Source organism: Sus scrofa, chromosome 5, assembly GCF_000003025.6.
Source record: "Sus scrofa isolate TJ Tabasco breed Duroc chromosome 5, Sscrofa11.1, whole genome shotgun sequence".
Taxonomy (NCBI): Eukaryota; Metazoa; Chordata; class Mammalia; order Artiodactyla; family Suidae; genus Sus; species Sus scrofa.
The window spans coordinates 84,803,619-84,827,086 of record NC_010447.5 but is presented as its reverse complement, the minus strand read 5'-3'; the positions used below and the strand labels follow the sequence as shown (position 1 = coordinate 84,827,086).

The 23,468-nt window shown below is 38.9% G+C and overlaps 1 protein-coding gene across 20 annotated transcripts in view; it reads right to left on the bottom strand.

Annotated features, from left to right (window-relative positions):
* ANKS1B (ankyrin repeat and sterile alpha motif domain containing 1B) overlaps positions 1–23,468 on the bottom strand; it is a 1,068,238-nt gene that overhangs the window by 321,656 nt on the left and 723,114 nt on the right. For all 20 annotated transcript variants that reach the window (XM_021093000.1, XM_021093001.1, XM_021092994.1 and 17 more), the window contains one exon: positions 15,318–15,416. In XM_021093000.1, the coding sequence (XP_020948659.1) occupies positions 15,318–15,416 (99 nt within the window). The remainder of the gene's footprint in view (positions 1–15,317; positions 15,417–23,468) is intronic.

Genomic DNA, 23,468 nt, shown 5'->3' with positions numbered 1-23,468 from the left:
CATTTTTGCAAAATTCTAAGCTCCTCAGGCAGTTGAAGTGGACTATCCCATGAGTGTCTTCATTGTGCTTTGAAGTGTAGTATTTAGACAGTGTAGTGAGGTGGTTAAGAACATCAGTTAAACTGCCTGGGTGGGAATCCCAGTTTATCCATCTCAAAGAGCATTCATACATCCTCTTCTTTCTGTCTATTCCCTTGCTTAATATTTCTCCACAGCACTAATCATTGCCTGCTATGACATATTTGTCCTACTTTTGTCTGCACACTCCACTAAAATAAGCTGCATGAGGAGAGTGACCTTGTAGGTCTTTTTTCCTAATACCACATCCTCAACATCTAAATCATTGCCTGGCATGTGGTAGGCAATTCAAAAAATATCTATTAAATGAACAAATAAAAGGAGATTCAATTTTGCTTACTGTTTATGTCTGAAGCAAAAATTTTCAGCTATAACTAATGGATTGAAAGAACCTCACTTTTTTTCTTGGTTCACCTTCAATCTTTCAAAAATGTATTTAATAAATATGAACACAGTACATATGATGTGCCAAGCTCCATTTTAAGTGCTTTGCAAATATTGACTCGTTTAATCATCAAAATACCCCTATGGGGTAGGTAAAATCAAAGTCAGGGAGTTCTGGCCATATTCCCAACTACGACTACACCATGCTGCTTCCTGGCTTAATCCTATAAAAATATCATCTCTGTGTAGTTTAACGCTCTAAAGATGTGTCTTCAGTCTCTCCTGGAATGCTCTTCCATCTTACCCATCTTTCCTTCCTCTTTATCCAGATTAAAGAAGAAAATAAATAATATTATTTTAGTTATTTTTCTTTATTTCATTATGCCTTTTCTTCTTTGACACAGAATTTCCCACTGCTAATGAAAATTCTTTAAGGGAGTTCCCGTCGTGGCGCAGTGGTTAACGAATCCGACTAGGAACCATGAGGTTGCGGGTTCGGTCCCTGCCCTTGCTCAGTGGGTTAACGATCCGGCGTTGCCGTGAGCTGTGGTGTAGGTTGCAGACGCGGCTCGGATCCAGCGTTGCTGTGGCTGTGGTATAGGCCGGTGGCTACAGCTCCGATTGGACCCCTAGCCTGGGAACCTCCATATGCCGCAGGAGCGGCCCAAGAAATAGCAAAAGAAAAAAAAAAAAAAAAAAGAAAATTCTTTAAGGCCACCTACAAGGATGAACAAATGGTTTGACCTCCAGTGGCTCCTGGACAACTGACACAGTCTATATCTGCCTTTCTCCTTTTTCACGTCTGTCTCCTTCCTGCTTTTCTAGGGCTTTTGGATCCATGCCACAGTCCTTCCCTTCCAGACTTGAGAAGGGAGAGTAGCAGTCTACGAAAGCTGTAAAAATCATCTTTTTAGCCTAAAACTTAAAGGGAAACCCTTTGTTTATAAACAATTCCTTTTCTTGTGTTTAGTCATTTGGTTCTTTCTTGTCCGTTTGCAGCTTCTCTAACAAATACACAAGCATATTCAGAGCCCTGGGTCTCAGATATAGCAGAGTATTACCCAGGAGGCAACTGTCATGAGAACGGACACCTGGGATTTAGTTCCAGCTCTGTTGCTAAGGAACAATATGCCTTAAGGCAAGCCATTTAATATGACCCATGCTTATTCTCACCTGTGAAAAGACTCAGGTGAGAGGTTCAGCTGGCTATTTTAAGATCCTTTGCTGCTCTAAACTGTGGTTTTCTTGGAAGAATTACATTAGGAAGGGAAAGTGCTCCCATATCAAAATTCCTTTACTCTTACTAGTGATGGCAGTATCACTCCAAGGGAGCCCTTGTTCTTTATTAAATGGGGAGGAACTTCCTTTGAGAGGTTCATCCCCATCTAGATCAAGGATGACAGCTGCTGGGAATGGTGATAGATCAGAACCTATTTACTCGCAGAATTCCTCCCATATTTCTCTGTAAATATCATGGGGGATGATGACTAAAATGATAGTTCACTTCTCTAGTCTGCATAGTAAACTATTCCAAGTTAAATTCACTTAAAATGAAACATTAAAAATCCTCCATCTTTAGCTTAGGAAGAATGCAGCAGCTACCATGCTTTGTGAAATGGCATAAGAACCTTGGAACAGAGTATCTGTAAGTAAGTTGGGACTGCACCACTCTCACATTTAGTGGGTCTTCGGATATCTATCCAGCCCAAAAAGCTATAGCTATTTTGTATTTCAAAGAGCTCAAAGAGCTTTATAAGTATGGGCCATTTCTTCTCCAAAGGTACTGGAGAACAGGCTGGTTATTGGTTTCCACTTGTAAACAGAAAACCTGAGGCATGGAGGAGGTCACTGGAGGGGAATGGAGGCCACCTTGTTGTGGGTGTTATATTCAAGAAGGACCCACCTTGCTTCTTGTAAAAGATTTACATTTAAGGTGCTCATCTGGGAAATATCTTTGGGCTTCGGAATCTGACTAGTGGACTCACTCTGCATTCTTGTTTGGTTCAGCCCAGTCTAATAAACATTAACTGAGCATTACCACATACAGGGGCTCCATACTTAGGAAATTAAAATGAGCATGACAAGGAGCCTAATCGTGAGTAAGAGAGACAAACTAGTTAATAGATAGTTTTATAGGTGTAGGAGGAGCACATAAAGATTAAATTAGCAATCTAGCTCAGGCAGAAGATGTCATAAAGGCTTTTCCAAGGACTAAATCTTAAGGAATGAACACTAGTGTGCAGAAGGGTAGAGCTGAGGTGCGGAAAGAAAAAGGTGTTTCCGACACAGATTGTCTAGATCCTTAGAAATTCCATTAGCACTTCCTGGGAAGGGAGACTATATTTCTTGGCTTCTTTTGCAGTTTAGCAAGGGTCATGAAACTTAGTCTCATGCATCAAGTGTGGTCTAAAGTAAGTGATGCACTTGCAAGCCTGGCAACAGAACACCCTGTGTTATCTTCTGTGTTCCTCCCTCCCCACGTAGGGGCGCTCTCAAAGCACTCCAAGATGGGAGAGCTACATGACGGAAGAAGCCTGAATCCATGAGTTACTGCTTGGAGGAGAGCTACCTAACTCACCCATGGACTTCATATGTGTGAAAAACACATTTAATAGATTTTGGAGTTGTTTGTTGCAGTGGCTAGAGTTCATTACCTGATTAATTAAGCTAAGGAATAACAAGAAAGATCTGAATGATTTGCTGTCACTTCAAAATTTTTTATTTACTCCAAATAACCTAAGTTTTTAACCTTAAGCTGTTACCCTTTCTTCCTTTCCCATTTTCTAATGGTAGCAACATTTCTCCTAAAACATAATCTTTTACACTGATCTAAGTGAGCATATCTGTTTGTTCCAGAGCCATAAGACATTTACAGAACTGAATGGAGCTTGAAAGAGTCTAGAAGCCAGAGCTTCTCCCACCAAGGACCAGACCAACAGTAAGTGGAGTACACTATGCCCTCCGTTAGACCACGGGTCCAGTCGTGTACTAACTTTAAGTTAGGGCCCATGCACAAATGTGTGCGGGATTTTGTTTGAGAGCATCTCTTTAACTAAATGTCCACAGCGTGGTAGGTCAACACTGAGTGGCATGAAATTTAAGATACCAGCCAATGAAAAGAAAGAAATGCAAGTAAAAAGAATGAGGGTAGATGAGGAGTTAGAGATGGCACAGAATGAAAAGTTTCCTTGTCAAAAGGTACGATGAGAGAATCTGTGCCTGTAAGCCTATGTTTTGTCACTGTGCTTCTGAAAAATAGCAGAAGAAATAGGCATGAGTTTTTACCATTTTTCTAAGTGACAGGGAAATAGGACTGAACCTTCCTTTCCAGAGTTTTAAAGAAGTTACACTGGTTATGCACTTTCCCCCTAAAGCTTGCACACATCTTCCTCAACCATCAAATGAGAATCAACAAACATCTGAATTTTAAGGACCTTGAAAGAACTAGGGTCTTTAAGAGCAGAATCTTGGGTAGGAAGTCAAACTGAGATAAAGTCACATTCATACTTCTTTGAACTGTGAAATAGTGATTCCATTGTACTAAGACTTTAATTTTTGGAGAGATTCTCTGTGCCTGTGACACAGGAGTAGCAAAGTCACACAATTATCACCAAATCTGGTCCCCCATGCTTTATGTAATCTATAAAGTAGAAAATAAAACCAAGTTTATGCTCTGAAGTTTGTAACAGTTTCCACCACTCCATATTGCCTTGCCTTTAAAAGTACTTGAGTTCTCAGCCCTTATCAGTGTATCTCTGGATCTCTGCTCACAAGGTTTTTTTGGCCAGCTGTTGCCTTTATTTGTTTCTCTGATCAGGCCTAAAGCTAAATGGTCCTTTTACTTTCCAGCTTTGTTAAAAAATGTACCTAATTTTCTAAAATCCTTAAAGTACCATCTAACAGAGTTTGACCAATCCATTTCCCTAATTTTGATAGAACTATGTTCCTTTCAATAATGAGGCACCAATAAAGAATGAACATCTTATTAAACGTGTAATGTTTTATAGGGTTATTGATTTGTATGTATCACTTAGATCAGTCTCATTCAGATCGTGAAATCGTTATGTGCGATTGGCAAATCTCCAAGGTCTCTAACTTCTGTATGATTGTGTCATATCATGCTACACCATACGTAACTCCTCAGAAAAGAGCCTCTTTTTTGAATGGTGATCACTAACGTTGTACTAAATCATAGTACCATGAAGAGGGCCCATGAAAAGAAAAGATGCCTTTTGTTACTGTTGTAACCATGTAATATTTTTTCCATTTTGACCAGTTTCTAGACTTGGAAACTAGACTGTAAAGTGGATTGTTGTAAAGCGTATCTGCAGCAGGCCAATGTCTGAGATTTCCCCAATCATCCCCCCTCCTGGAACTCACACCCTTGTGTAGACATATCTTTCTGTGTTTGGGCTGGATTAGTGCCTTGATTGTAATGGACAGCACAGGCAAAAGGATGGGATGTTACAAAAGACTGAGATTTCCATCTTGCTAGCACTTTCCTGTCCTCTTGCTTATGCTGTTGAAACTAGCTTCACGTTGTAGGATTTTTATGGAGGGATCCACGTGACAAGGAACTGAGGGAGGACCTCAGCCAATAGCTTGTGAGGCACTTAGGACTTATCCAAAATCCCGCTCCCCCAAGTCAGGACCCTGTCTACAACCACATGAATGAGCTAGGAAATGGATTCTTCTCAGTTGAGTCTGGTGATATCTGTAGTCCTGATAGAGACCCCAGAGTCAGAGAACCCAGCTAAGCTGCTCCTGGATTCCTACCCTGCAGAAAAAGTGAGATAGTAAATGTTGTTATGTGCCACTAAGATTTGGAATAATGTGTTGCTTTTTCCATGATTACTGTTTTTTTTTTATTATACAACAGAGGATATGATGAAGGATACAGATGACCAGCTAGATCAAGAGATTCAGAGGGGAATGTCAGAAAGAGCTTCTGTTCTGCACTTGGGGCAAACCACCCTCCTGGCACACGGATATATTCACCAGCCTGGAAATGCTCTGGTGCCCATACTTTAGGGATTTTGTAGTGGCTTCGTCATATAAGCATAATTATTAACTCCATCTCCAACCCCTCTCTTGTCCCAGAGGATAAAAAGTGGTGCAAAAAGTTCCAAGTTTTTAATCACAGTACGTCTTTCTGGTGACCAGCCCCAATCCAGGAGGCCCCCAAAACTTGCTTGATTAGAATAAAAGATGTTCCCTTTACCCAGGAAATTCCGAGGAGTTTGGGGGTTCTGTGTGAGGAACCAGGGTCAAAACCCAAACATTAGCAGGAAACAGGGGCAGAGACCAATATATCTTATTATTTCACAGGGATGTTGCTCACGCACTTTGGGGATGAGGGTACCATTTGGCAAAGTCAGCCTGGGGCATACAGGGAGCTATCTGAGTAATGAACTTGTGGGGGAGTCTTTCATTTTACCCTGATTCTTTTTTTTTGGTGCATAACCTGTTATACAGCAGCAGATACCTAGTAGAGAATCTTATTTTTCTACTGGAAAAAGAGATAAAATTTTTTTTTAACCAAAATCTCAAACTGAGGATGGGGAAGAGGGTAATTTATTTGGTTAGAGGTGTTCAGTTTCATTTACTGAAAAAAATTATTGAAACTATGGAGCCCAACAAATATTGCTAAAATTGAACTGAACTTAGAAATAAAGGGCAGCTAAAATATAGGTCTTCATTATGCAGTAAAGCGGGAGCAGGGTAGCAGTGAACAAAACATTGAATACCAGAAACTGTGCTATGATCAAGAGTCCTGTTAGAACACTATTTACTAGTCATCACATATTTTGCGTTTGAGTTTTGAGGAACTTCAGTGTTTCACTGAGGAGGATGAGCAGGCAAGGAGAGAACAACTAAGAGATAGGAAGGTAACTGGGTATCATAGTGACTAAAGAGAACTCTTGGCAGCTGACAAAAATATTAGAACCTCCTGAAGCCAAGGTGAGGGGAAAGTAGAATTACAGAATTCTTATGGAATTTCTGCTCAGCTAGTCACTGGTGACTTTAGCACTGGTTGTGCGGGGTGGCAGCAGAGGAACGAGTTGGACCCAAGTAGACTGAAGGATGAGTGGGAGCAAAGGATGGGGGATAATTAGAAACAGGAAAATAAGGGAAAAAAATATTGAAAAGTGAAGTCAGTGTGTGGTATAAAAACTACTAGTGTACTGAAATACTTTTCCAATTCAGGATGAGAGATTAAGAGAACAGATAAATCATGGGTCTAGAAATGAAATCCTGCAAACTTTTAAAATGAAAATAATTTGAATTCCTGACCTCCAGGTGTTATGTTGTCAAAGGACAAAAGAGATTATGCCCTTATAAAAGGATTTTAGAGGATTTAGAAGATTTTTTGAAGACTTGTAGAATACTTGGCAACACAGAATTCTTATCTGGAAAAAGGTAAATGATTTGTTGCCAATAAGCAATCAGATAATTTCCCTGTGTCTAGGGGACAGAAAAAGCCCAATATTCCACCATGTTTCTAAGAGAGTACAAAATAAGCCATCTTCTCATGGAACTTTCAGTATTAGTATCTTCTTAAAAAGAGAACAGGGTAACATTTGATCTCCAGGAGTCCCATGAAACTTTCAGACCTAAGAAAAGACTGAGGTGGTGAGGGAATTGGATGCTGGTGAAAATGGATCATTAAGCTTTGCTCCCAAAGGTCAGGCACTACTGAAGACACAGGGAAAGAATGAATGTAAAAGAGCAAGTAAGTGATTACTGTTCTAAAGACGTCTACACTTAGAACATAGAGAACATATTCCATGTGTTCAGTGTATCAAGTGAACTAAGAACATGCAGACTGAAGACCTTTGCATTGGTAGATACTTCAATATTAAAAAGGACATATTATAGAACAAACATTTTTACCAACGTGATAAACTTCTGACATTGAAACATGAAAAAACAAATACAAATAAAGCATGAAAAACATACTCTGCACTGTGCTAACAGATCAAGATGTCACTTAGAAAATCACCTTTTCTCAGTTTAGGAACAATTTCACCAATTGCAAAAGACAATATGTTAATTAAAGGACATATTGACTCAAATCAATAAAATTAGAAATGAAAAAGGAGAAGTTACAACAGACATCACAGAAATACAAAGGACCATAAGAGACTACTACATGCAACTATATGCCAATAAAATGAAAAACCTAGAAGAAATGGACAAATTCTTAGAAAAGTACAACCCTCCAAGACTAAACAAAGATGAAATAGAAAAGATGAAGAGACCAATCACAAGTACGGACATTGAAACTGTCATTAAAACACTTCCAACAAACATAAGTCCAGGACCAGATGGCTTCACAGGCAAATTCTATCAAACATTTAGAGAAGAACTAACACCTCTCCCTCTCAAACTATTCCAAAAAATCACAGAGGATGGGGCACTCCCAAACTCATTTTATGAGGCTACCATCACCCTGATACCAAACCAGACAAAGATACAACAAAAACAAAGAAAATTACAGGCCAATTTCACTGATGAACATTGATGCAAAAATCCTCAACAAAATACTAGCAAACCACATCCAACAATACATTCAAAGAATTGTATACCATGATCAAGTGGGATTTATCCCAGGGATGCAAGGATTCTTCAATATCCACAAATCCATCCGTGTGATACACCACATTAATAAAATGAAGAATAAAAACCATATGATCCTCTCAATAGATGCAGAAAAAGGTCTTTGACAAAATCCAAGACACATTGCTGATGAAACCCCTTCTGAAAGTGGGCATAGAGGGAACCTACCTCAACATAACAAAGGTCATAGATGACAAACCCACAGCTAAAAACATTCTCAGTGGTGAAAAGCTGAAAGAATTCCCTCTGAGATCAGGAACACCACAAGGATGTCTGCTCTCACCACTACTACTCAGCATAGTTTTGGAAGTCCTAGCCACAGCAATCAGAGAAGGAAAAGAAATAAAAGGAATCCAAATTGGAAAGGAAGAAGTAAAACTACTACTGTTTGCAGATGACATGATACTATACCTAGGGAATCCTAAAGACTCTACCAGAAGACTGTTAGAGCTCATCAATGAATTTGGCAAAGTTGCAGGATACAATATGAACACATAGAAATTGAGTGTACTTCTCTACATTAACAATGAAAGATCAGAAAGAGAAATTATGGAAATGACCCCATTTACCATTGCATCCAAAAGAATAAAATACCTAGGAGTAAACCTACCTAAAGAGACAAAAGACCTGTACTCTGAAAACTATTAGACGCTGATGAAAGAAATCAAAGATGACACAAACGGTTGGAAAGACATACCATGCTCTTGCATTGGAAGAGTCAATATTATCAAAATGACTATTCTACCCAAGGCAATCTACAGATTCAGTGCAATCCCTATCAAATTTCTGAGGACATTTTTCAAAGAACTCAAACAAAATATTTTAAAGTTTGTTTGGAAGCACAAAAGACCCAGAAGAGCCAAAGACATCCTGAAAAAGAAAAATGGAGCTTGAGGAACCAGGCTCCCTGACTTCAGACTATACTACAAAGCTACAGTCATCAAAACCATATGGTACTGGCACAAAGACAGAAATATAGATCAGTGGAACAGGATAGAAAGCCCATGCACCTACAGCCAACTAATCTATGACAAAGGAGGCAAGAAAATACAATGGAGGAAAGACAGTCCCTTTAATAAGTGGTGCTGGGAAAACTGGACAGCCACACGGAAAAGAATGAAATTAGAACACTCCCTAACACCATACACAAAAGTAAACTCCAAATGGATTAAAGACCTGGATATAAGACCAGACACTATCAAACTCTTAGAGGAAAACATAGGCCAAACACTTTCCAACATAAACCACAGCAACATCATCTCAGATCCACCTCCTAGAGATATGACAGTAAAAACAAAAATAAACAAAAGGGACTTAAAAGTTTCTGCACAGAAAAGGAAACCCTAAATAAAACAAAAAGACAACCCACAGAATGGGAGAAAATATTTGCAAGTGAATCAACTGACAGTGGATTAATCTCCAAAATTTATAAACAACTTCTGCAGCTCCATACCAAAAAAACCAAACAACACCATCAAATAATGGACAGAAGATCTAAACAGACAATTCTCCAAGCATATAGATGGCCAAAAAAAACCATGAAAAGATGTTCAACATTACTCATTATTAGAGAAACGCAAATCAAAACCACTATGATGTCCCACCTTACACTGGCCAGAATGGCCATCATCAAAAAATCTATAAACATATTGCTCTTGGAATGGATTTACAATGAGATCCTGCTGTGTAGCGCTGAGAACTATGTCTAGACACTTACATCACAACACAACAATGGGAAGAAAAAGTATGTATATATGTATGTGTTACTTGGTCCCCGTGCTGTGCAGCAGAAAAAAAAAATCTACAAACAATAAATGTCAGAGAGGGTGTGGAGAAAAGGGAACCCTTTTACACTGTTGGTGGGAATGTAAATTGGTGAAACCACTGTAGAAAACATTATGGAGATTCCTCAGAAAACTAAAAATAGAACTACCATTTGATCCAGCAATCCCACTCCTGGGCATCTATCCAGAGAAAACCATGACTCAAAGAGATATATGTACTCCAGTGTTCATTGCAGCACTATATACAAAAGCCAAGACATGGAAACAACCTAAATGTCCACTGGCAGAGGAATGGATAAAGAAGATGTGTAATATTACTCAGCCATTACAAGGAAAGAAATAATGGCATTTGCAGCAACATGGATGGATCTGAAGATTATCATGTTAAGCTAAGTCAGTCAGAGAGCAAGACACCAACATCATATACTATTACTTACATGTGGAGTCTAAAAAAAGGACACAATGAACTTCTTTGCAGAACAGATACTGACTCACAGACTTTGAAAAACTTACGGTTTCCAAATGAGACAAGTTAGGGGTGGGGGGATGGGCTGGAGGTTTGGGCTGGAAATGCTATAAAATTTGGTTGTGATGATCGTTGTACAACTATAAATGTAATAAATTCGTTGAGTAATAAAAAAATCTATGAGATAAAGAAAAAAAAACCTCTCCCAAATGGAAAAAACAAACAAACAAACAAAAGGATCTCAGGTAGCAATCCATGGAACATTTATCATGACAGATGAAGAACACAAAGATTCTGAGGACCAGAATTGCACAAACAAAATGAAGAGACATTTTGTCCACATTTTGGCAGTGCAAAGTTAAGTGAATGCAAATGAATGTGCTGGTAGTAGAATTACACTATTAACCATTTAAAAATTGGGCAAAGCATCAGTTTGTATCATTATAGTATTTTGTTTGTGCTACTGAACATGTGTTTGGATTTTTTAAAAAAATATATTTCCTACTCATTCGGGTGCATAGTAAGCACATTAGCATCAGCTTCTTGATAAAAGCTTAATTTTGTGTTATTTCTCTTATATTGTTTTCTCTAAAGGGAACATTCTTTCTTAAAAATTAACAGTTCAAGGAAAGGTAACCAAGAAATAACAGTGTAGAGATGGGGCACGGTCTGCTTGCCCCTCAGGGGACATGCACAGCAATCTGATACGTATCTCTCTCTATAGTAGCTGGGTCCCCATCCAGATGGAGGATGGTAACTTCAGGCTGAACACAATCATGTGGACCCCAGACTGGTTGGAGCCAGAAGCTGATGATCAAGATTCCTGGACTACCATTCTACTCTACCACCAACCAAGCAGAAGAAAGCCATTTACTTTGCACACTGCCCCCCAAACGTGCCCTTAAAAACTCTTCCTGAAGCCCATCAGGGAATTAGGACTTTTTAAGCATGAGCCGTCTGCTCTCTTTCCATGATTTTTTTGCCCCCATTCTGGGAGGTTATGTTGAGGTGTGGTTGATTTGCAACACTGTGTTGATTTCTGCTGTGTGGCAGAGGGATTCAGTGGTATATGTGTATATATCCATTCTTTTTCAGATTCTTAGGTAAGAATCTTCCTCAACTGTTGCAATAAACCTTTCTCTACTCCCGAATAAATAAATACTTCATTTATTTTCCAAAATAATTCTAGGTTCAGATTCCTTTGTTTCTCAAAATGGCAGGTACTGGATTATAGATCATAGCTTAAAAAATGAGGTACTATTTGGTTTAAAAATTTATATTTGAATAACATGAAAAATATTCATTCTTTTAATCACCCATTATTTCATTCTTTTAACATCATGTATTGCGCTTAGCATGGTGGGAAGTTCAAGGATGGATGTGACAATGTCTCTGCCCTCAGGATGATTATAACATAGAAATGGTGGAATATCATTAGTACGTTCAGACAGAACAAGCATAGGGCCATCAAATCTCAAAGGAAAGAGAGAACAGAGTATCCTTTCATTCCACAAATTATTTTTTGACCACCTATTATGTGCTAGGCACTATTCCAGGGACTGGATATATAGAAGGAAAACAAGACAGCCAAGGTCCCTTATTTCATTGACCTTGTTTCACTTCATTCACCTTCTGGGGGGGAAATGAAAAATAAGACAAACAAATAATATGACTTCAGGTAGTCACAAGTGCTATGAAGAAAACAGAAGCAGGATGCTATGAAGGACAGTGATAGTGGGTGAGGGGTGTGATTTGAGGGCACAAAGCCCTCTGTGATGAGATGACGGCTGAATAGAGACTTGACGGTGTAAGGAGCAAGCATTTGAAGGTCTGAAGAAAAGGCTTTCCAGGCAGACAGACCCATATGGAAAGGCCTTGAGGCAAAAAATGAGATTGGCGTGTTCTGGAACAAAAAGGAAAGCCACGTGACTAAAATGTTGGAGAAAGGGAGCGTGAGAGAGGAAAGCCATGACGAAGATCCTATTCTCAGAAGAAGGGGAATCCACTAGAGATTTTAAGCATGGTGTGGCATGATCTGACTTACATTTCTTTCTGGATACTGTGTGGAAACTCAACCATCAAGTGGTAAGAATTGTAACTAGGACAGGGATTACGCATCTATGTACCACCCAGGTGAGAACACCAACAAAAAACTGATTCAAGTAGTCTAACCTAGAGATGACAGGTGAGACTTTATTGTGGTAGTCGGTTAGAGGTGACGGTTTGGACTAGGGTAGTAATTACTAAGGTGGTAAGAAGTGGTTACACTTTAGGGGAAGTTTCACAAAGCAAGTGATACAGAACTATTTGAGTTGAACTTTAAATGACAGGCAGATTTCTGACAAATGGGGAGTAATTCATTGATTTATTGAGTGCCTATGAGGGGCCAGGCACTGTGGTGGGTGCTGGAGATACGGCAGTGCAGAAGTCCTTGCTGAGAGTGAGGAGAAAACTTGCCGTGAAAGTAATATTTTAAATAAAAGATACAAAAGCAGTGAGATGGACAATATGTTAATAAGAATTACTTCCAGATATGGTTCTAAGGATGTTTTATTCTTTTCCTTTTAGTGTAGAAAAGTGTATGATTAAACTCCTTTGTATGCTTGACTTTGAATTTGCAAAAGTGGTTAAGTTTCTATCAGTGGAAACTCAGTTCACTGTCAGTTGGCAAATTTCCTCATGCTACTTAGAAACAGTGGTTAATATTTACCTTTCTCATTCAGACGCAAAGAAATTACAGCCTCCTTAGAAAGGAAAAGAGCAGAGGAGAATACAAAGTATATGATAGATTTATCTATCTAAGGCATCTATTACCGTCCGCCAGCTACCCTACCTCCAATCTTGCCCCTGAGTATTTTCCCAGTTGAATGACCCAACTTCAGCATTTCCTTCCTCCTAATTCCTGTTGTATACTGCCTCCAGAATTAACTGGTCTAAAGCAGTCTAGTCAAGTCTGCTCCCCAGTGCATACCAAATAAATTTCAAACTCCTTAGCCTGACACCAATTTGATCTAAGCTACTTTTTCTGTTTTATTTCTGATTCCACTCTCCAGTTGTTTTAATTACACTGTATTTTCTTCTTTTAAAAAATTATTTTTTAAAATTGTAGTGAAATAAAAAAACATAAAATGTATCACCTTACACCATCCTGAAATGTACGGTTTAGTGGCATTAAGTAAATTCACATTGCGGTGGTGCAAATCCCTTTGGATTTTAAATTACATGGTATTACTGTCCCCCTAATGCTTCTGGCAATTGTTTCCTGGATCATTCCTGTATTTATATGATTCCTGTTGGTCCCTGAAATGCCTTTCCCTTTCCTTACCAATTAAAATCCTTCATGTTTTGAAGACCAATGCTCAGATCCTACCTCTTGTTTTATGCTCCTGTGAAGCCTTATCAGGAAACTGAAGGTCAATTCTGTTGCTAGGTAACATACTACTTACAGTTAAAATATGCCTTGATGGTAAATTGCACCTGGATTGGGAAGATTTATACATGAACTATAAACACCTGACAGGGATGTGGTCCTCTGGATTTCCCTAAGTGATGACTCGTGATTGAGCAGGTCCCTTGTCCCTGGAGAAGAAGCCTATGGAGTTGTTACAAGAGATATTGCCTCTAATGAGGTATGGGTCTTCTGATGCAGGAACATTCTTTTTAAAAATGTTCTTGGAGTATAGTTGACTTACAATGTTGTGTCAGTTTCAGGTGTACAGCAAAGTGAATCTGTCATACATATAAATGTATCCATTCTTTTTTTCCCACATAGGTTATTACAAACTATTGAATAGATTTTCCTGTGCTATAGGTTCTCATTAATCATCTGTTTTATACATTAGTGTATATATGTTATTCCCACTCCCCCAACTCTTCCTCCCCACAATGGTTTCATCTATGGCAACCATTAAGATTGGTTTTGAAATCTGTGAGTTTGTTTCTTTCTTTTTTTTTTTTTCTTTCGCTTTTTTTAGGGCCGCATTTATGGCATATATAAGTTCTTGGGCGAGGGGGTTGAACTGCAGACGCAGCTGCCAGCCTCCACCACAGTCACAGCAACACTGGATCCACACTGCATCTGGATCTACACCACAGCTCATGGCAACACCATATCCTTAACCCACTGAGCAGGGCTACCGATCAAACCTGTGTCCTAATGGCTCTTAGTTGGGTTCGTAACCTGCTGAGTCGCAATGGGAACTCCTGTTTCTGTTTTATAAATAAGTTCTTTTGTATCATTTTTATTATATTTCATATATAAGTAATATCATATGATATTTGTCTTTCTCTGCATGACTTACTTCACTTGGTCTGATAATCTCTAGTTCCATCCGTCTTGCTGCAAATGGGCATTATTTCATCCAGGAACATTCTTATAAGCACCCAATATTGATTTCGTCTTCCTGTAGCTGATCTGTCACCTGGGGGGCCTGAACTGATATTTGTACTGATATAAAGAATCTCACTGAGGAGTTCCCATCATGGCTCAGTGGTTAACAAACCCGACTAGCATCCACAAGGACACAGGTTTGATCCCTGGCCTCGCTCAGTGGGTTAAAGATCTGGCATTTCTGTGAACTGTGGTGTAGGTTGCAGATGCGGCTCAGATTCTGCATTGCTGTGGCTCTGGCATCAGCTAGCATCTACAGATTTGATTCAACTCCTAGCCTGGGAACCTCCATATGCCACTGATGTGGCTCTAAAAGACAAAAGGCCAAAAAAAAAAAAAAAACCAAACCCAAAAAAATCCCACTGAAAAGAAACTCAAGCTGCCCTGCTGGTCAGTGGCATTTTCTGTGTTACATCTTTCTCTATAAATCTATTATGGCTCATAGTAGTCTTAGGAGTCTGAATATTTAGCTGGACTAAGACCTGCTTTGGGGAATTGCATCACTGTGTAGACATATTGTCCCAAATATGAATACCCCTTGAATACCTGGACTTAAAACCACTGCATAGGGCCAGGAGAATAAAACATGGCTTACCTTTGGAAGGAGCTGGATTGCCTGTAGAATTCTTTGTCTGTGCCCAGAATTAAGGATTCCAATTTCCAACAAATCCTGATCTTCCATAACATTGCTTCCCTAAAACAAAGCCAGAAATGTTACAAATTAAATCAGGCATTTTTACTGTGGGTAAATAATTACTTGCTTAATACAGAAAAAACAAACAAACAAATAGGAAGCAATCTGATTTTTGTAAACAGAAACACAGAGTCATTCTTCTGCAAGGATCAGGTGAGAGTAGGTCACCTATGTGATTGAGTTGAATATTCTGGGAAAGCTTCTGTTCTCTCACAGACACTGTCATGGCTCAGTATTTAAAGTTGGATTATCTGCATTGGGAATTCAATCCTGTGCCTCAAAACTCTGTTCCTCTGAAAATGTATATGCTGCCATTTAATACTATCAGTGACCTATACATTGATGTGAATGAATCAGTTTTTTTTTCCCCTCCGAAAATGGGTTTTGTAAGGATGGCTGATAGAAGAATTGAAGTATGCTAGGGAAGTTAACAGAGAATTAATAATTAATCTTAAATACTGAATGTCAGACACCTGATCAAGATGTGAAGCTGGGGTGGGATAGGATTAAAATGGTGGAATAGAAGGACTAGAGCTCAACTTCTCTCACAAAAACAACAAAATTACAACCAAATGCTGAGCAACCATCAATCAAATGGACTGGAAACTAAAAAAGATATCCTACTCCAGAAGCCAAAGAGGAGGCCACATCAAGAGGTAGGAGAGGCAATTATACAATATAAGCAACCCCATACTTCCTGGGTGGGACACTCCATGGACTGGAAAGTAACTGTATCATAGAGACTCAACTACAGGAGTGAGAATTCTGAGCCCCACATCAAATCCCCATGCTTGGGGATCTGGAACTGGGAGAAAGAACCTGTGGAGCATTTGGCATTGAGGACCAGTGGGGTTTGTGTGCAGGAGCTCCACAGGACTAGGGGAAACAGAGAACCCATTCTTGAAAGGCACACACAGACGTTCACGTGCACTGTCCCAGGGCAAAGCAAAGTCTCCATAGGAATCTGGGTTGGACCTGACTGCAGTTCTTGGTGGATGTCCTGGGAAAACAGAGGGGACTATGGCTTGTTGTGGGAGAAGGGCATTGGAGGCAAAGCTTTTGGGAGTAATCATCAGCTGCGTTTCTCTGGAGGTAGCCATTTTAGGAAAATCCGGCCCCAGCCATCAGCACTGAGAAGCTCCAGACCAAACAATAATCCAGATGGAATCACAGCCCCACCCATCAGTAAATAGGATGCCTAAAGACCCCTGAGGCACACAGCTGCCTCTAATCTCACCCAGAGACAAAGACCCACCCACCAGAGGGAAACGAATAAGCTCCACCTACCAGTGGGCAGGCACCAGTCCCTCCCGTCAGGAAGTCTACAGCAAGCCCCTGCACCAACTTCAGCCAAAAGAGGGGCAGACACCAGAAGTAAGAGAGGCTACAACTCTATTGTCTGCAAAAAGGTCACCACACTAAAAACCTATAAAAATGAAAAGTCAAAGAACGATAACTCAGATAAGGGAGAAAGAAATACCCCCAGAAAAACATCTAAGTGGATCAGGAGATTTTCAGCCTCCAGGAAAAAGATTTTAGACAGTTAATGCTGAAGATGATGCAAAACATTGGAAATAAACTGGAGGCAAAGATGGATAATTTACGGGAAACACTGAGCAAAGAGATACAAGATATAAAACTTCAACAAGAAGAGATGCAAAATATAATAACAAATAAAAAATTCATTAGAAGCAGCCAAAAGCAGAATATAGGAGGCAGAAGTATGAATAAATGAGGTGGAGGACAGACTAGTGGAAATCATGGATGCAGAACAGAAAAGGGAAACAGATTGAAGAGAAATGAAGAAAGTCTCAGAGAACTTTGGTACAATGTTAAATGCACCAACATCCATGTTATATGGGTTCAGAAGGAGAAGAGAGAGAAAGGGACAGAGAAAATATTTGAAGAGAAAATAGCTCAAAACTTTCCTAACATGAGAAAGGAACCACTCACTCAAATCCAGGAAGCGCAATGCATACCATATAAAAGAAACCCAAGAAGGAACACCCTGAGACACATATTAATCAAACTAACCAAAATTAAAGAGAAAATATTGAAAGCAGCTAGGGAAAAGAAACAAATAACATACAAAGGAACCCTGATAAGGTTATTGGCAGATTTTTCAGCAGAAACTCTGCAGGCCAGAAGGGAGTGGCAGGACATACTTAACGTGATGAAAAACAAACAAACAAACAAAAAAAAAACACCTCCAGCCAAGATTACTTTACCCAGCAAGGCCCTCATTCATATTTGAAGGAGAAATCAAAAGCTTTACAGATAAGAAAAAGCTGAGAGAATTCAGCAACACTAAACCAGCTTTACAACAAATACTAAAGGAACTTCTCTAAGCAGAAAAGAAAAGGCCACAACCAGAAACAAAAATACCACAAATGACAAGGCTCACTTGTAAAGGCATATATACAGTAAAGATACAAAATCATCCATGCACAATTTTGCCACCAAAATCAGAACTTGTGAGAAGAGGAAGGTACAAATGCAGGACAATGGAGATGAACTTGCAATTAAGAGACTAACAACTTAAAACAATCTCATATATATATAGACTCTTATATCAAAACTTCAGAGTAACTGAAAACCAAAAATCTACAACTGATACACAAGTAAGAAAAATCAACTCAAATACAACACTAAAGATAGTCATCAAACCAGAAGAGGAGAGAACAAGAGAAGGGAAGAAAAAATAGCAACGAAAACAAATCCAAAACAATAAAATAGCAATGAGAACATACCTATCAATAATTACCTTAAATGTTAATGGACTAACACCCCAACCAAAAGACATAGACTGGCTGAATGGATATAAAAACAGGACCCATATATATGCCGTCTTCAAGAGACCGACTTCACTTCTAGAGACGCACACAAGTTGAAAGTGAGAGGATGGAAGAAAATATTCCATGCAAACAGGAATCAAAAGAAAACTGGAGTGGCAATATTCATATCAGACAAATAGACCTTAAAATGAAGAATATTTTATGAGACAATGAAGGACACTACATAATGATCAAAGGATCAATCCAAGAAGAAGATATAACAATTGTAAATATCTATGCACCCAACATAGGATCATCACAATATATAAGGCAACTGCTAACAACCTGAAAAGGACAAATTGACAATAACACAATAATAGTGGGGGACTTTAACACCCCACTTAAAGCAATGGACAGATCAACCAGAGAGAAAATCAATAAGGAAACACAGGCCCTGAATGAAGCATTAGACCAGATGGACTTAATAGATATTTATAGGACATTCCATCCAAAAGCAACAGAAAACACATTCTTCTCAAGTGCACATGGAACATTATCTAAGATTGATCACATCCTGGGCTACAAATCCAACCTTGGTAACTTTAAGAAAATTGAAATCATATCAAGCACCTTCTCCGACCACAATATTATATGACTGGAAATCAACAACAAGGAAAAAACTGCAAAAACAACAAACACGTGGAGACTAAACAACATGCTACTAAACAACCAATGGATCACTGAAGAAATCAAAGAGGAAATTAAAAAATACCTAGAAGCAAATGACAACAAAGATATGACCTATGGGATGCAGCAAAAGCCATTCTAAGAGGAAAGTTTATAGCAATAAAATCCACCTCAGGAAACAAGAAAACGCTCAAATAAACAAGCTAACTTTACATCTATGGCAGCTAGAGAGAGAAGACAAACAAGACCTAAAGTTAGCAAAAGGAAAGAAATCATAAAGATCAGAGCATAAATCAATGAAATAGAAATGAAGAAAACCATAGAAAAGATCAATGAAATGAAAAGCTGGTTCTTGGAAAAGATCAACAAAATTGATAAACCCTTAGCCAGACTTATGAAGAAAAAAAGAGAGAGGACTCAAATCAATAAAATCAGAAATGAAAAAGGAGAAGTTACAACAGACATCACAGAAATACAAAGGACCATAAGGACTACTACATGCAACTATATGCCAATAAAATGAAAAACCTAGAAGAAATGGACAAATCCTCTAAGACTAAACAAAGATGAAATAGAAAAGATGAATAGACCAAACACAAGTACGGACATTGAAACTGTCATTAAAACACTTCCAACAAACATAAGTCAAGGACCAGATGGCTTCACAGGCAAATTCTATCAAACATTTAGAGTAGAACTAACACCTCTCCCTCTCAAACTATTCCAAAAAATCACAGAGGAAGGGGTACTCCCAAACTCATTCTATGAGGCCACCATCACCCTGATACCAAAACCACAAAACAAAGAAAATTACAGGCCAATTTCACTGATGAACATCGATGCAAAAATCCTCAACAAAATACTAGCAAACCACATCCAACAATACATTCAAAGAATTGTATACCATGATCAAGTGGGATTTATCCCAGGGATGCAAGGATTCTTCAATATCCACAAAGCCATCCGTGTGATACACCACATTAATAAAATGAAGAATAAAAACCATATGATCCTCTCAATAGATGCAGAAAAAGTCTTTGACAAAATCCAAGACACATTGCTGATAAAACCCCTTCAGAAAGCAGGCATAGAGGGAACCTACCTCAACATAAAAAAGGTCATAGATGACAAACCCACAGCTAACAACATTCTCAGTGGTGAAAAGCTGAAAGAATTCCCGCTGAGATCAGGAACACCACAAGGATGTCTGCTCTCACCACTACTACTCAGCATAGTTTTGGAAGTCCTAGCCACAGCAATCAGAGAAGTGAAAGAAATAAAAGGAATCCAAATTGGAAAGGAAGAAGTAAAACTACCACTGTTTGCAGATGACATGATACTATACCTAGGGAATCCTAAAGACTCTACCAGAAGACTGTTAGAGCTCATGCACGAATTTGGCAAAGTTGCAGGATACAATATGAACACATAGAAATTGACTGTATTTCTCTATATTAACAATGAAAGATCAGAAAGAGAAATTATGGAAATGATCCCATTTACCATTGCATCCAAAAGAATAAAATACCTAGGAGTAAACCTACCTATAGAGACAAAAGACCTGTACTCTGAAAACTATTAGACGCTGATGAAAGAAATCAAAGATGACACAAACGGTTGGAAAGACATACCATGCTCTTGCATTGGAAGAGTCAATATTATCAAAATGACTATTCTACCCAAGGCAATCTACAGATTCAGTGCAATCCCTATCAAATTTCTGAGGACATTTTTCACAGAACTCAAACAAAATATTTTAAAGTTTGTTTGGAAGCACAAAAGACCCAGAAGAGCCAAAGACATCCTGAAAAAGAAAAATGGAGCTTGAGGAACCAGGCTCCCTGACTTCAGACTATACTACAAAGCTACAGTCATCAAAACCACATGGTACTGGCACAAAGACAGAAATATAGAGCAGTGGAACAGGATTGAAAACCCATGCACCTACAGCCAACTAATCTATGACAAAGGAGGCAAGAAAATACAATGGAGGAAAGACAGTCCCTTCAATAAGTGGTGCTGGAAAAACTGGACAGCCACACGGAAAAGAATGAAATTAGAACACTCCCTAACACCATACACAAAAATAAAGTCAAAATGGATTAAAGACCTGGATATAAGACCAGACACTATCAAACTCCTAGAGGAAAACATAGGCCAAACACTCTCTGACCTAAACCACAGCAACATCTTCTCAGATCCACTTGTTAGAGTATTAACAAGAAAAACAAAAATAAACAAATGGGACTTAATTAAACTTCAAAGTTTCTACACAGAAAAGGAAACCCTAAACAACACAAAAAGACAACCCACAGAATGGGAGAAAATCTTTGCAAATGAATCGACTGACAAGGGATTCATCTCCAAAATTTATGAACACCTTTTCAGCTCCATACCAAAAAAACAAACAACACCATCCAAAAGTGGGCAGAAGATCTAAACAGACAATTCTCCAAAGAAGACATATTGATGGCCAAAAAAACACGTGAAAAGATGTTTAACATCACTCATTATTAGAGAAATGCAAATCAAAACCACTATGTGTTCCACCTTACACTGGCCAGAATCTCCATCATCAAAAAGTCTATAAACAGTAAGTGCTGGAGAGGGTGTGGAGAATAAGGAACCCTAGTACACTGTTGGAAGGAATGTAAATTGGTGCAACCACTGTGGAGAACAGTATGGAGACTCCTCAGAAAAGTAAAAATAGAATTACCATTTGATCCAGCAATTCCACTCCTGTGCGATCTATCCGGAGAAAACCATGACTCGCAAAGACACATGTACTCCAATGTTCATTGCAGCATTATTTACAATAGCCAAGACATGGAAACAACCTAAATGTCCATCGACAGAGGAGTAGATCAAGAAGAAGTGGTACATTTACACAATGGAATATTACTCAGCCATTAAAAGGAAAGAAATAATGGCATTTGTAGCAACATGGATGGACCTAGAAACTATCATGCTAAGTGAAGTCAATCAGACAATGAGACACCAATATCAAATGCTATCACTTACATGCGGAATCTAAAAATAGGACAGACAAACTTCTTTGCACAACAGATACTGACTCACAGACTGAAAAACTTATGGTTTCCAAATGAGACAGATTGGGGTGTGGAGGGATTCACAGAGGATCTGGGATGGACATGCTATAAAATTTGGTTGTGATAATTGTTGTACAGCTAAAAATGCATATAATTCATTAACTAATAAAAAATAAATGAGTTTTTACTCTGTGGGGGGATGGAAAGATGTGAAGCTGGAACAATGAATAAGATGTAGGTCTCTGCCCTCAACTGTCTGTTCTTTCCTTCCAGTGATGGTAACAGATTGTTCAAAAGCAGTTAGGATGCTGCAAATGTGCTGCGATGGTGACTTGTGCTTGGGAGTGTAGAGGGAATCTGGGATATGTTTTCAGAGAAGATGATGTCTAATCAGATATCTGAAGGATGGTTCAGATTAAGCACTCAAATTGGGAAGGACTAGCAGAAATTATGTGCAATGTCATGTGGGTAAGAAAGAACACAGTGTACTGGAAGCCCTGAGTTCTGGGATAAGTTGGAGAGAGAAGCAAAAGGTAAGGCTGGAATGGGAAGTAGAAACCAGATGATAGAGACGTTCTATACTACACTGAGGAATTTAGATATCAGCTTGACCATGATTGGGAAGCCATGGACATATTTTTAAGAAAGTGAGTTACAAGATGAGATCTCAAATTTAGAAAGATCTATTTGGTTTCTATGGTTGGGCCTCAGATTCCTTACCTATAAAATGATAAAGTTGAGCACATAATCTCCAAAGAGTTCTAGTCCTGAAATTCTCTGATTTCAATGATTTTTTTGAACTCTGATTAATATTCTAACACAGAAGTTAATTAATTGTTTATTGTCTTCCTACATTTGTCTTTTGGAGCTCGCAAGCTAGAGTTTCTCTTTATTTTTTGTTTTTTTTTTTAGGGCTGCACCAGTGGCATATGGAGGTTCCCAGTCTAGGGGTCAAATTGGAGCTACGCCTGCTGGTCTATGTCACAGCCATAGTACACCACATGTGAGCCTCATTTGCTACCTACACCACAGCTCACGTCAATGCTGGATCCTTAACATGCTGAGCAAGACCAGGGATCGAACTTGCGTTCTCATGGATATTAGATTCATTACCGCTGAGCCATGATGGGAACTCCCAGTGTTTCTCTTTAAGTTAAGGAGTCTGTAGAGAAGTTCAAGAATTCAGATCACTGCTTTGTGGACAAATCAAACTGCCCTAGCAATGCGAAAAAAACTCCACTTATTAATAGAAATTACAGAATACCTGTGTATGGAGGGAAATGGGTACTGATGAATATTTAAAGCAAAAAGATTGAGCCAGAAAGGTCAATCATGAGAGCATGGAGACAATTCGGAGACCATAGTAGTTCTAGAGATGATGTGAGCTTAGCCTAAGGGAGTGGTCATGAGAGGTAGTAAGAAGGGGGGAGATTTGAAATGGTCATGAAGTTTGACTTGGTGACTCTATGCATGGAGTGATGGAGAATCGCAGAATACACATCAGTTCCAGGCTTGGGCAGTAGAGGTGGGTGAGAATGCCT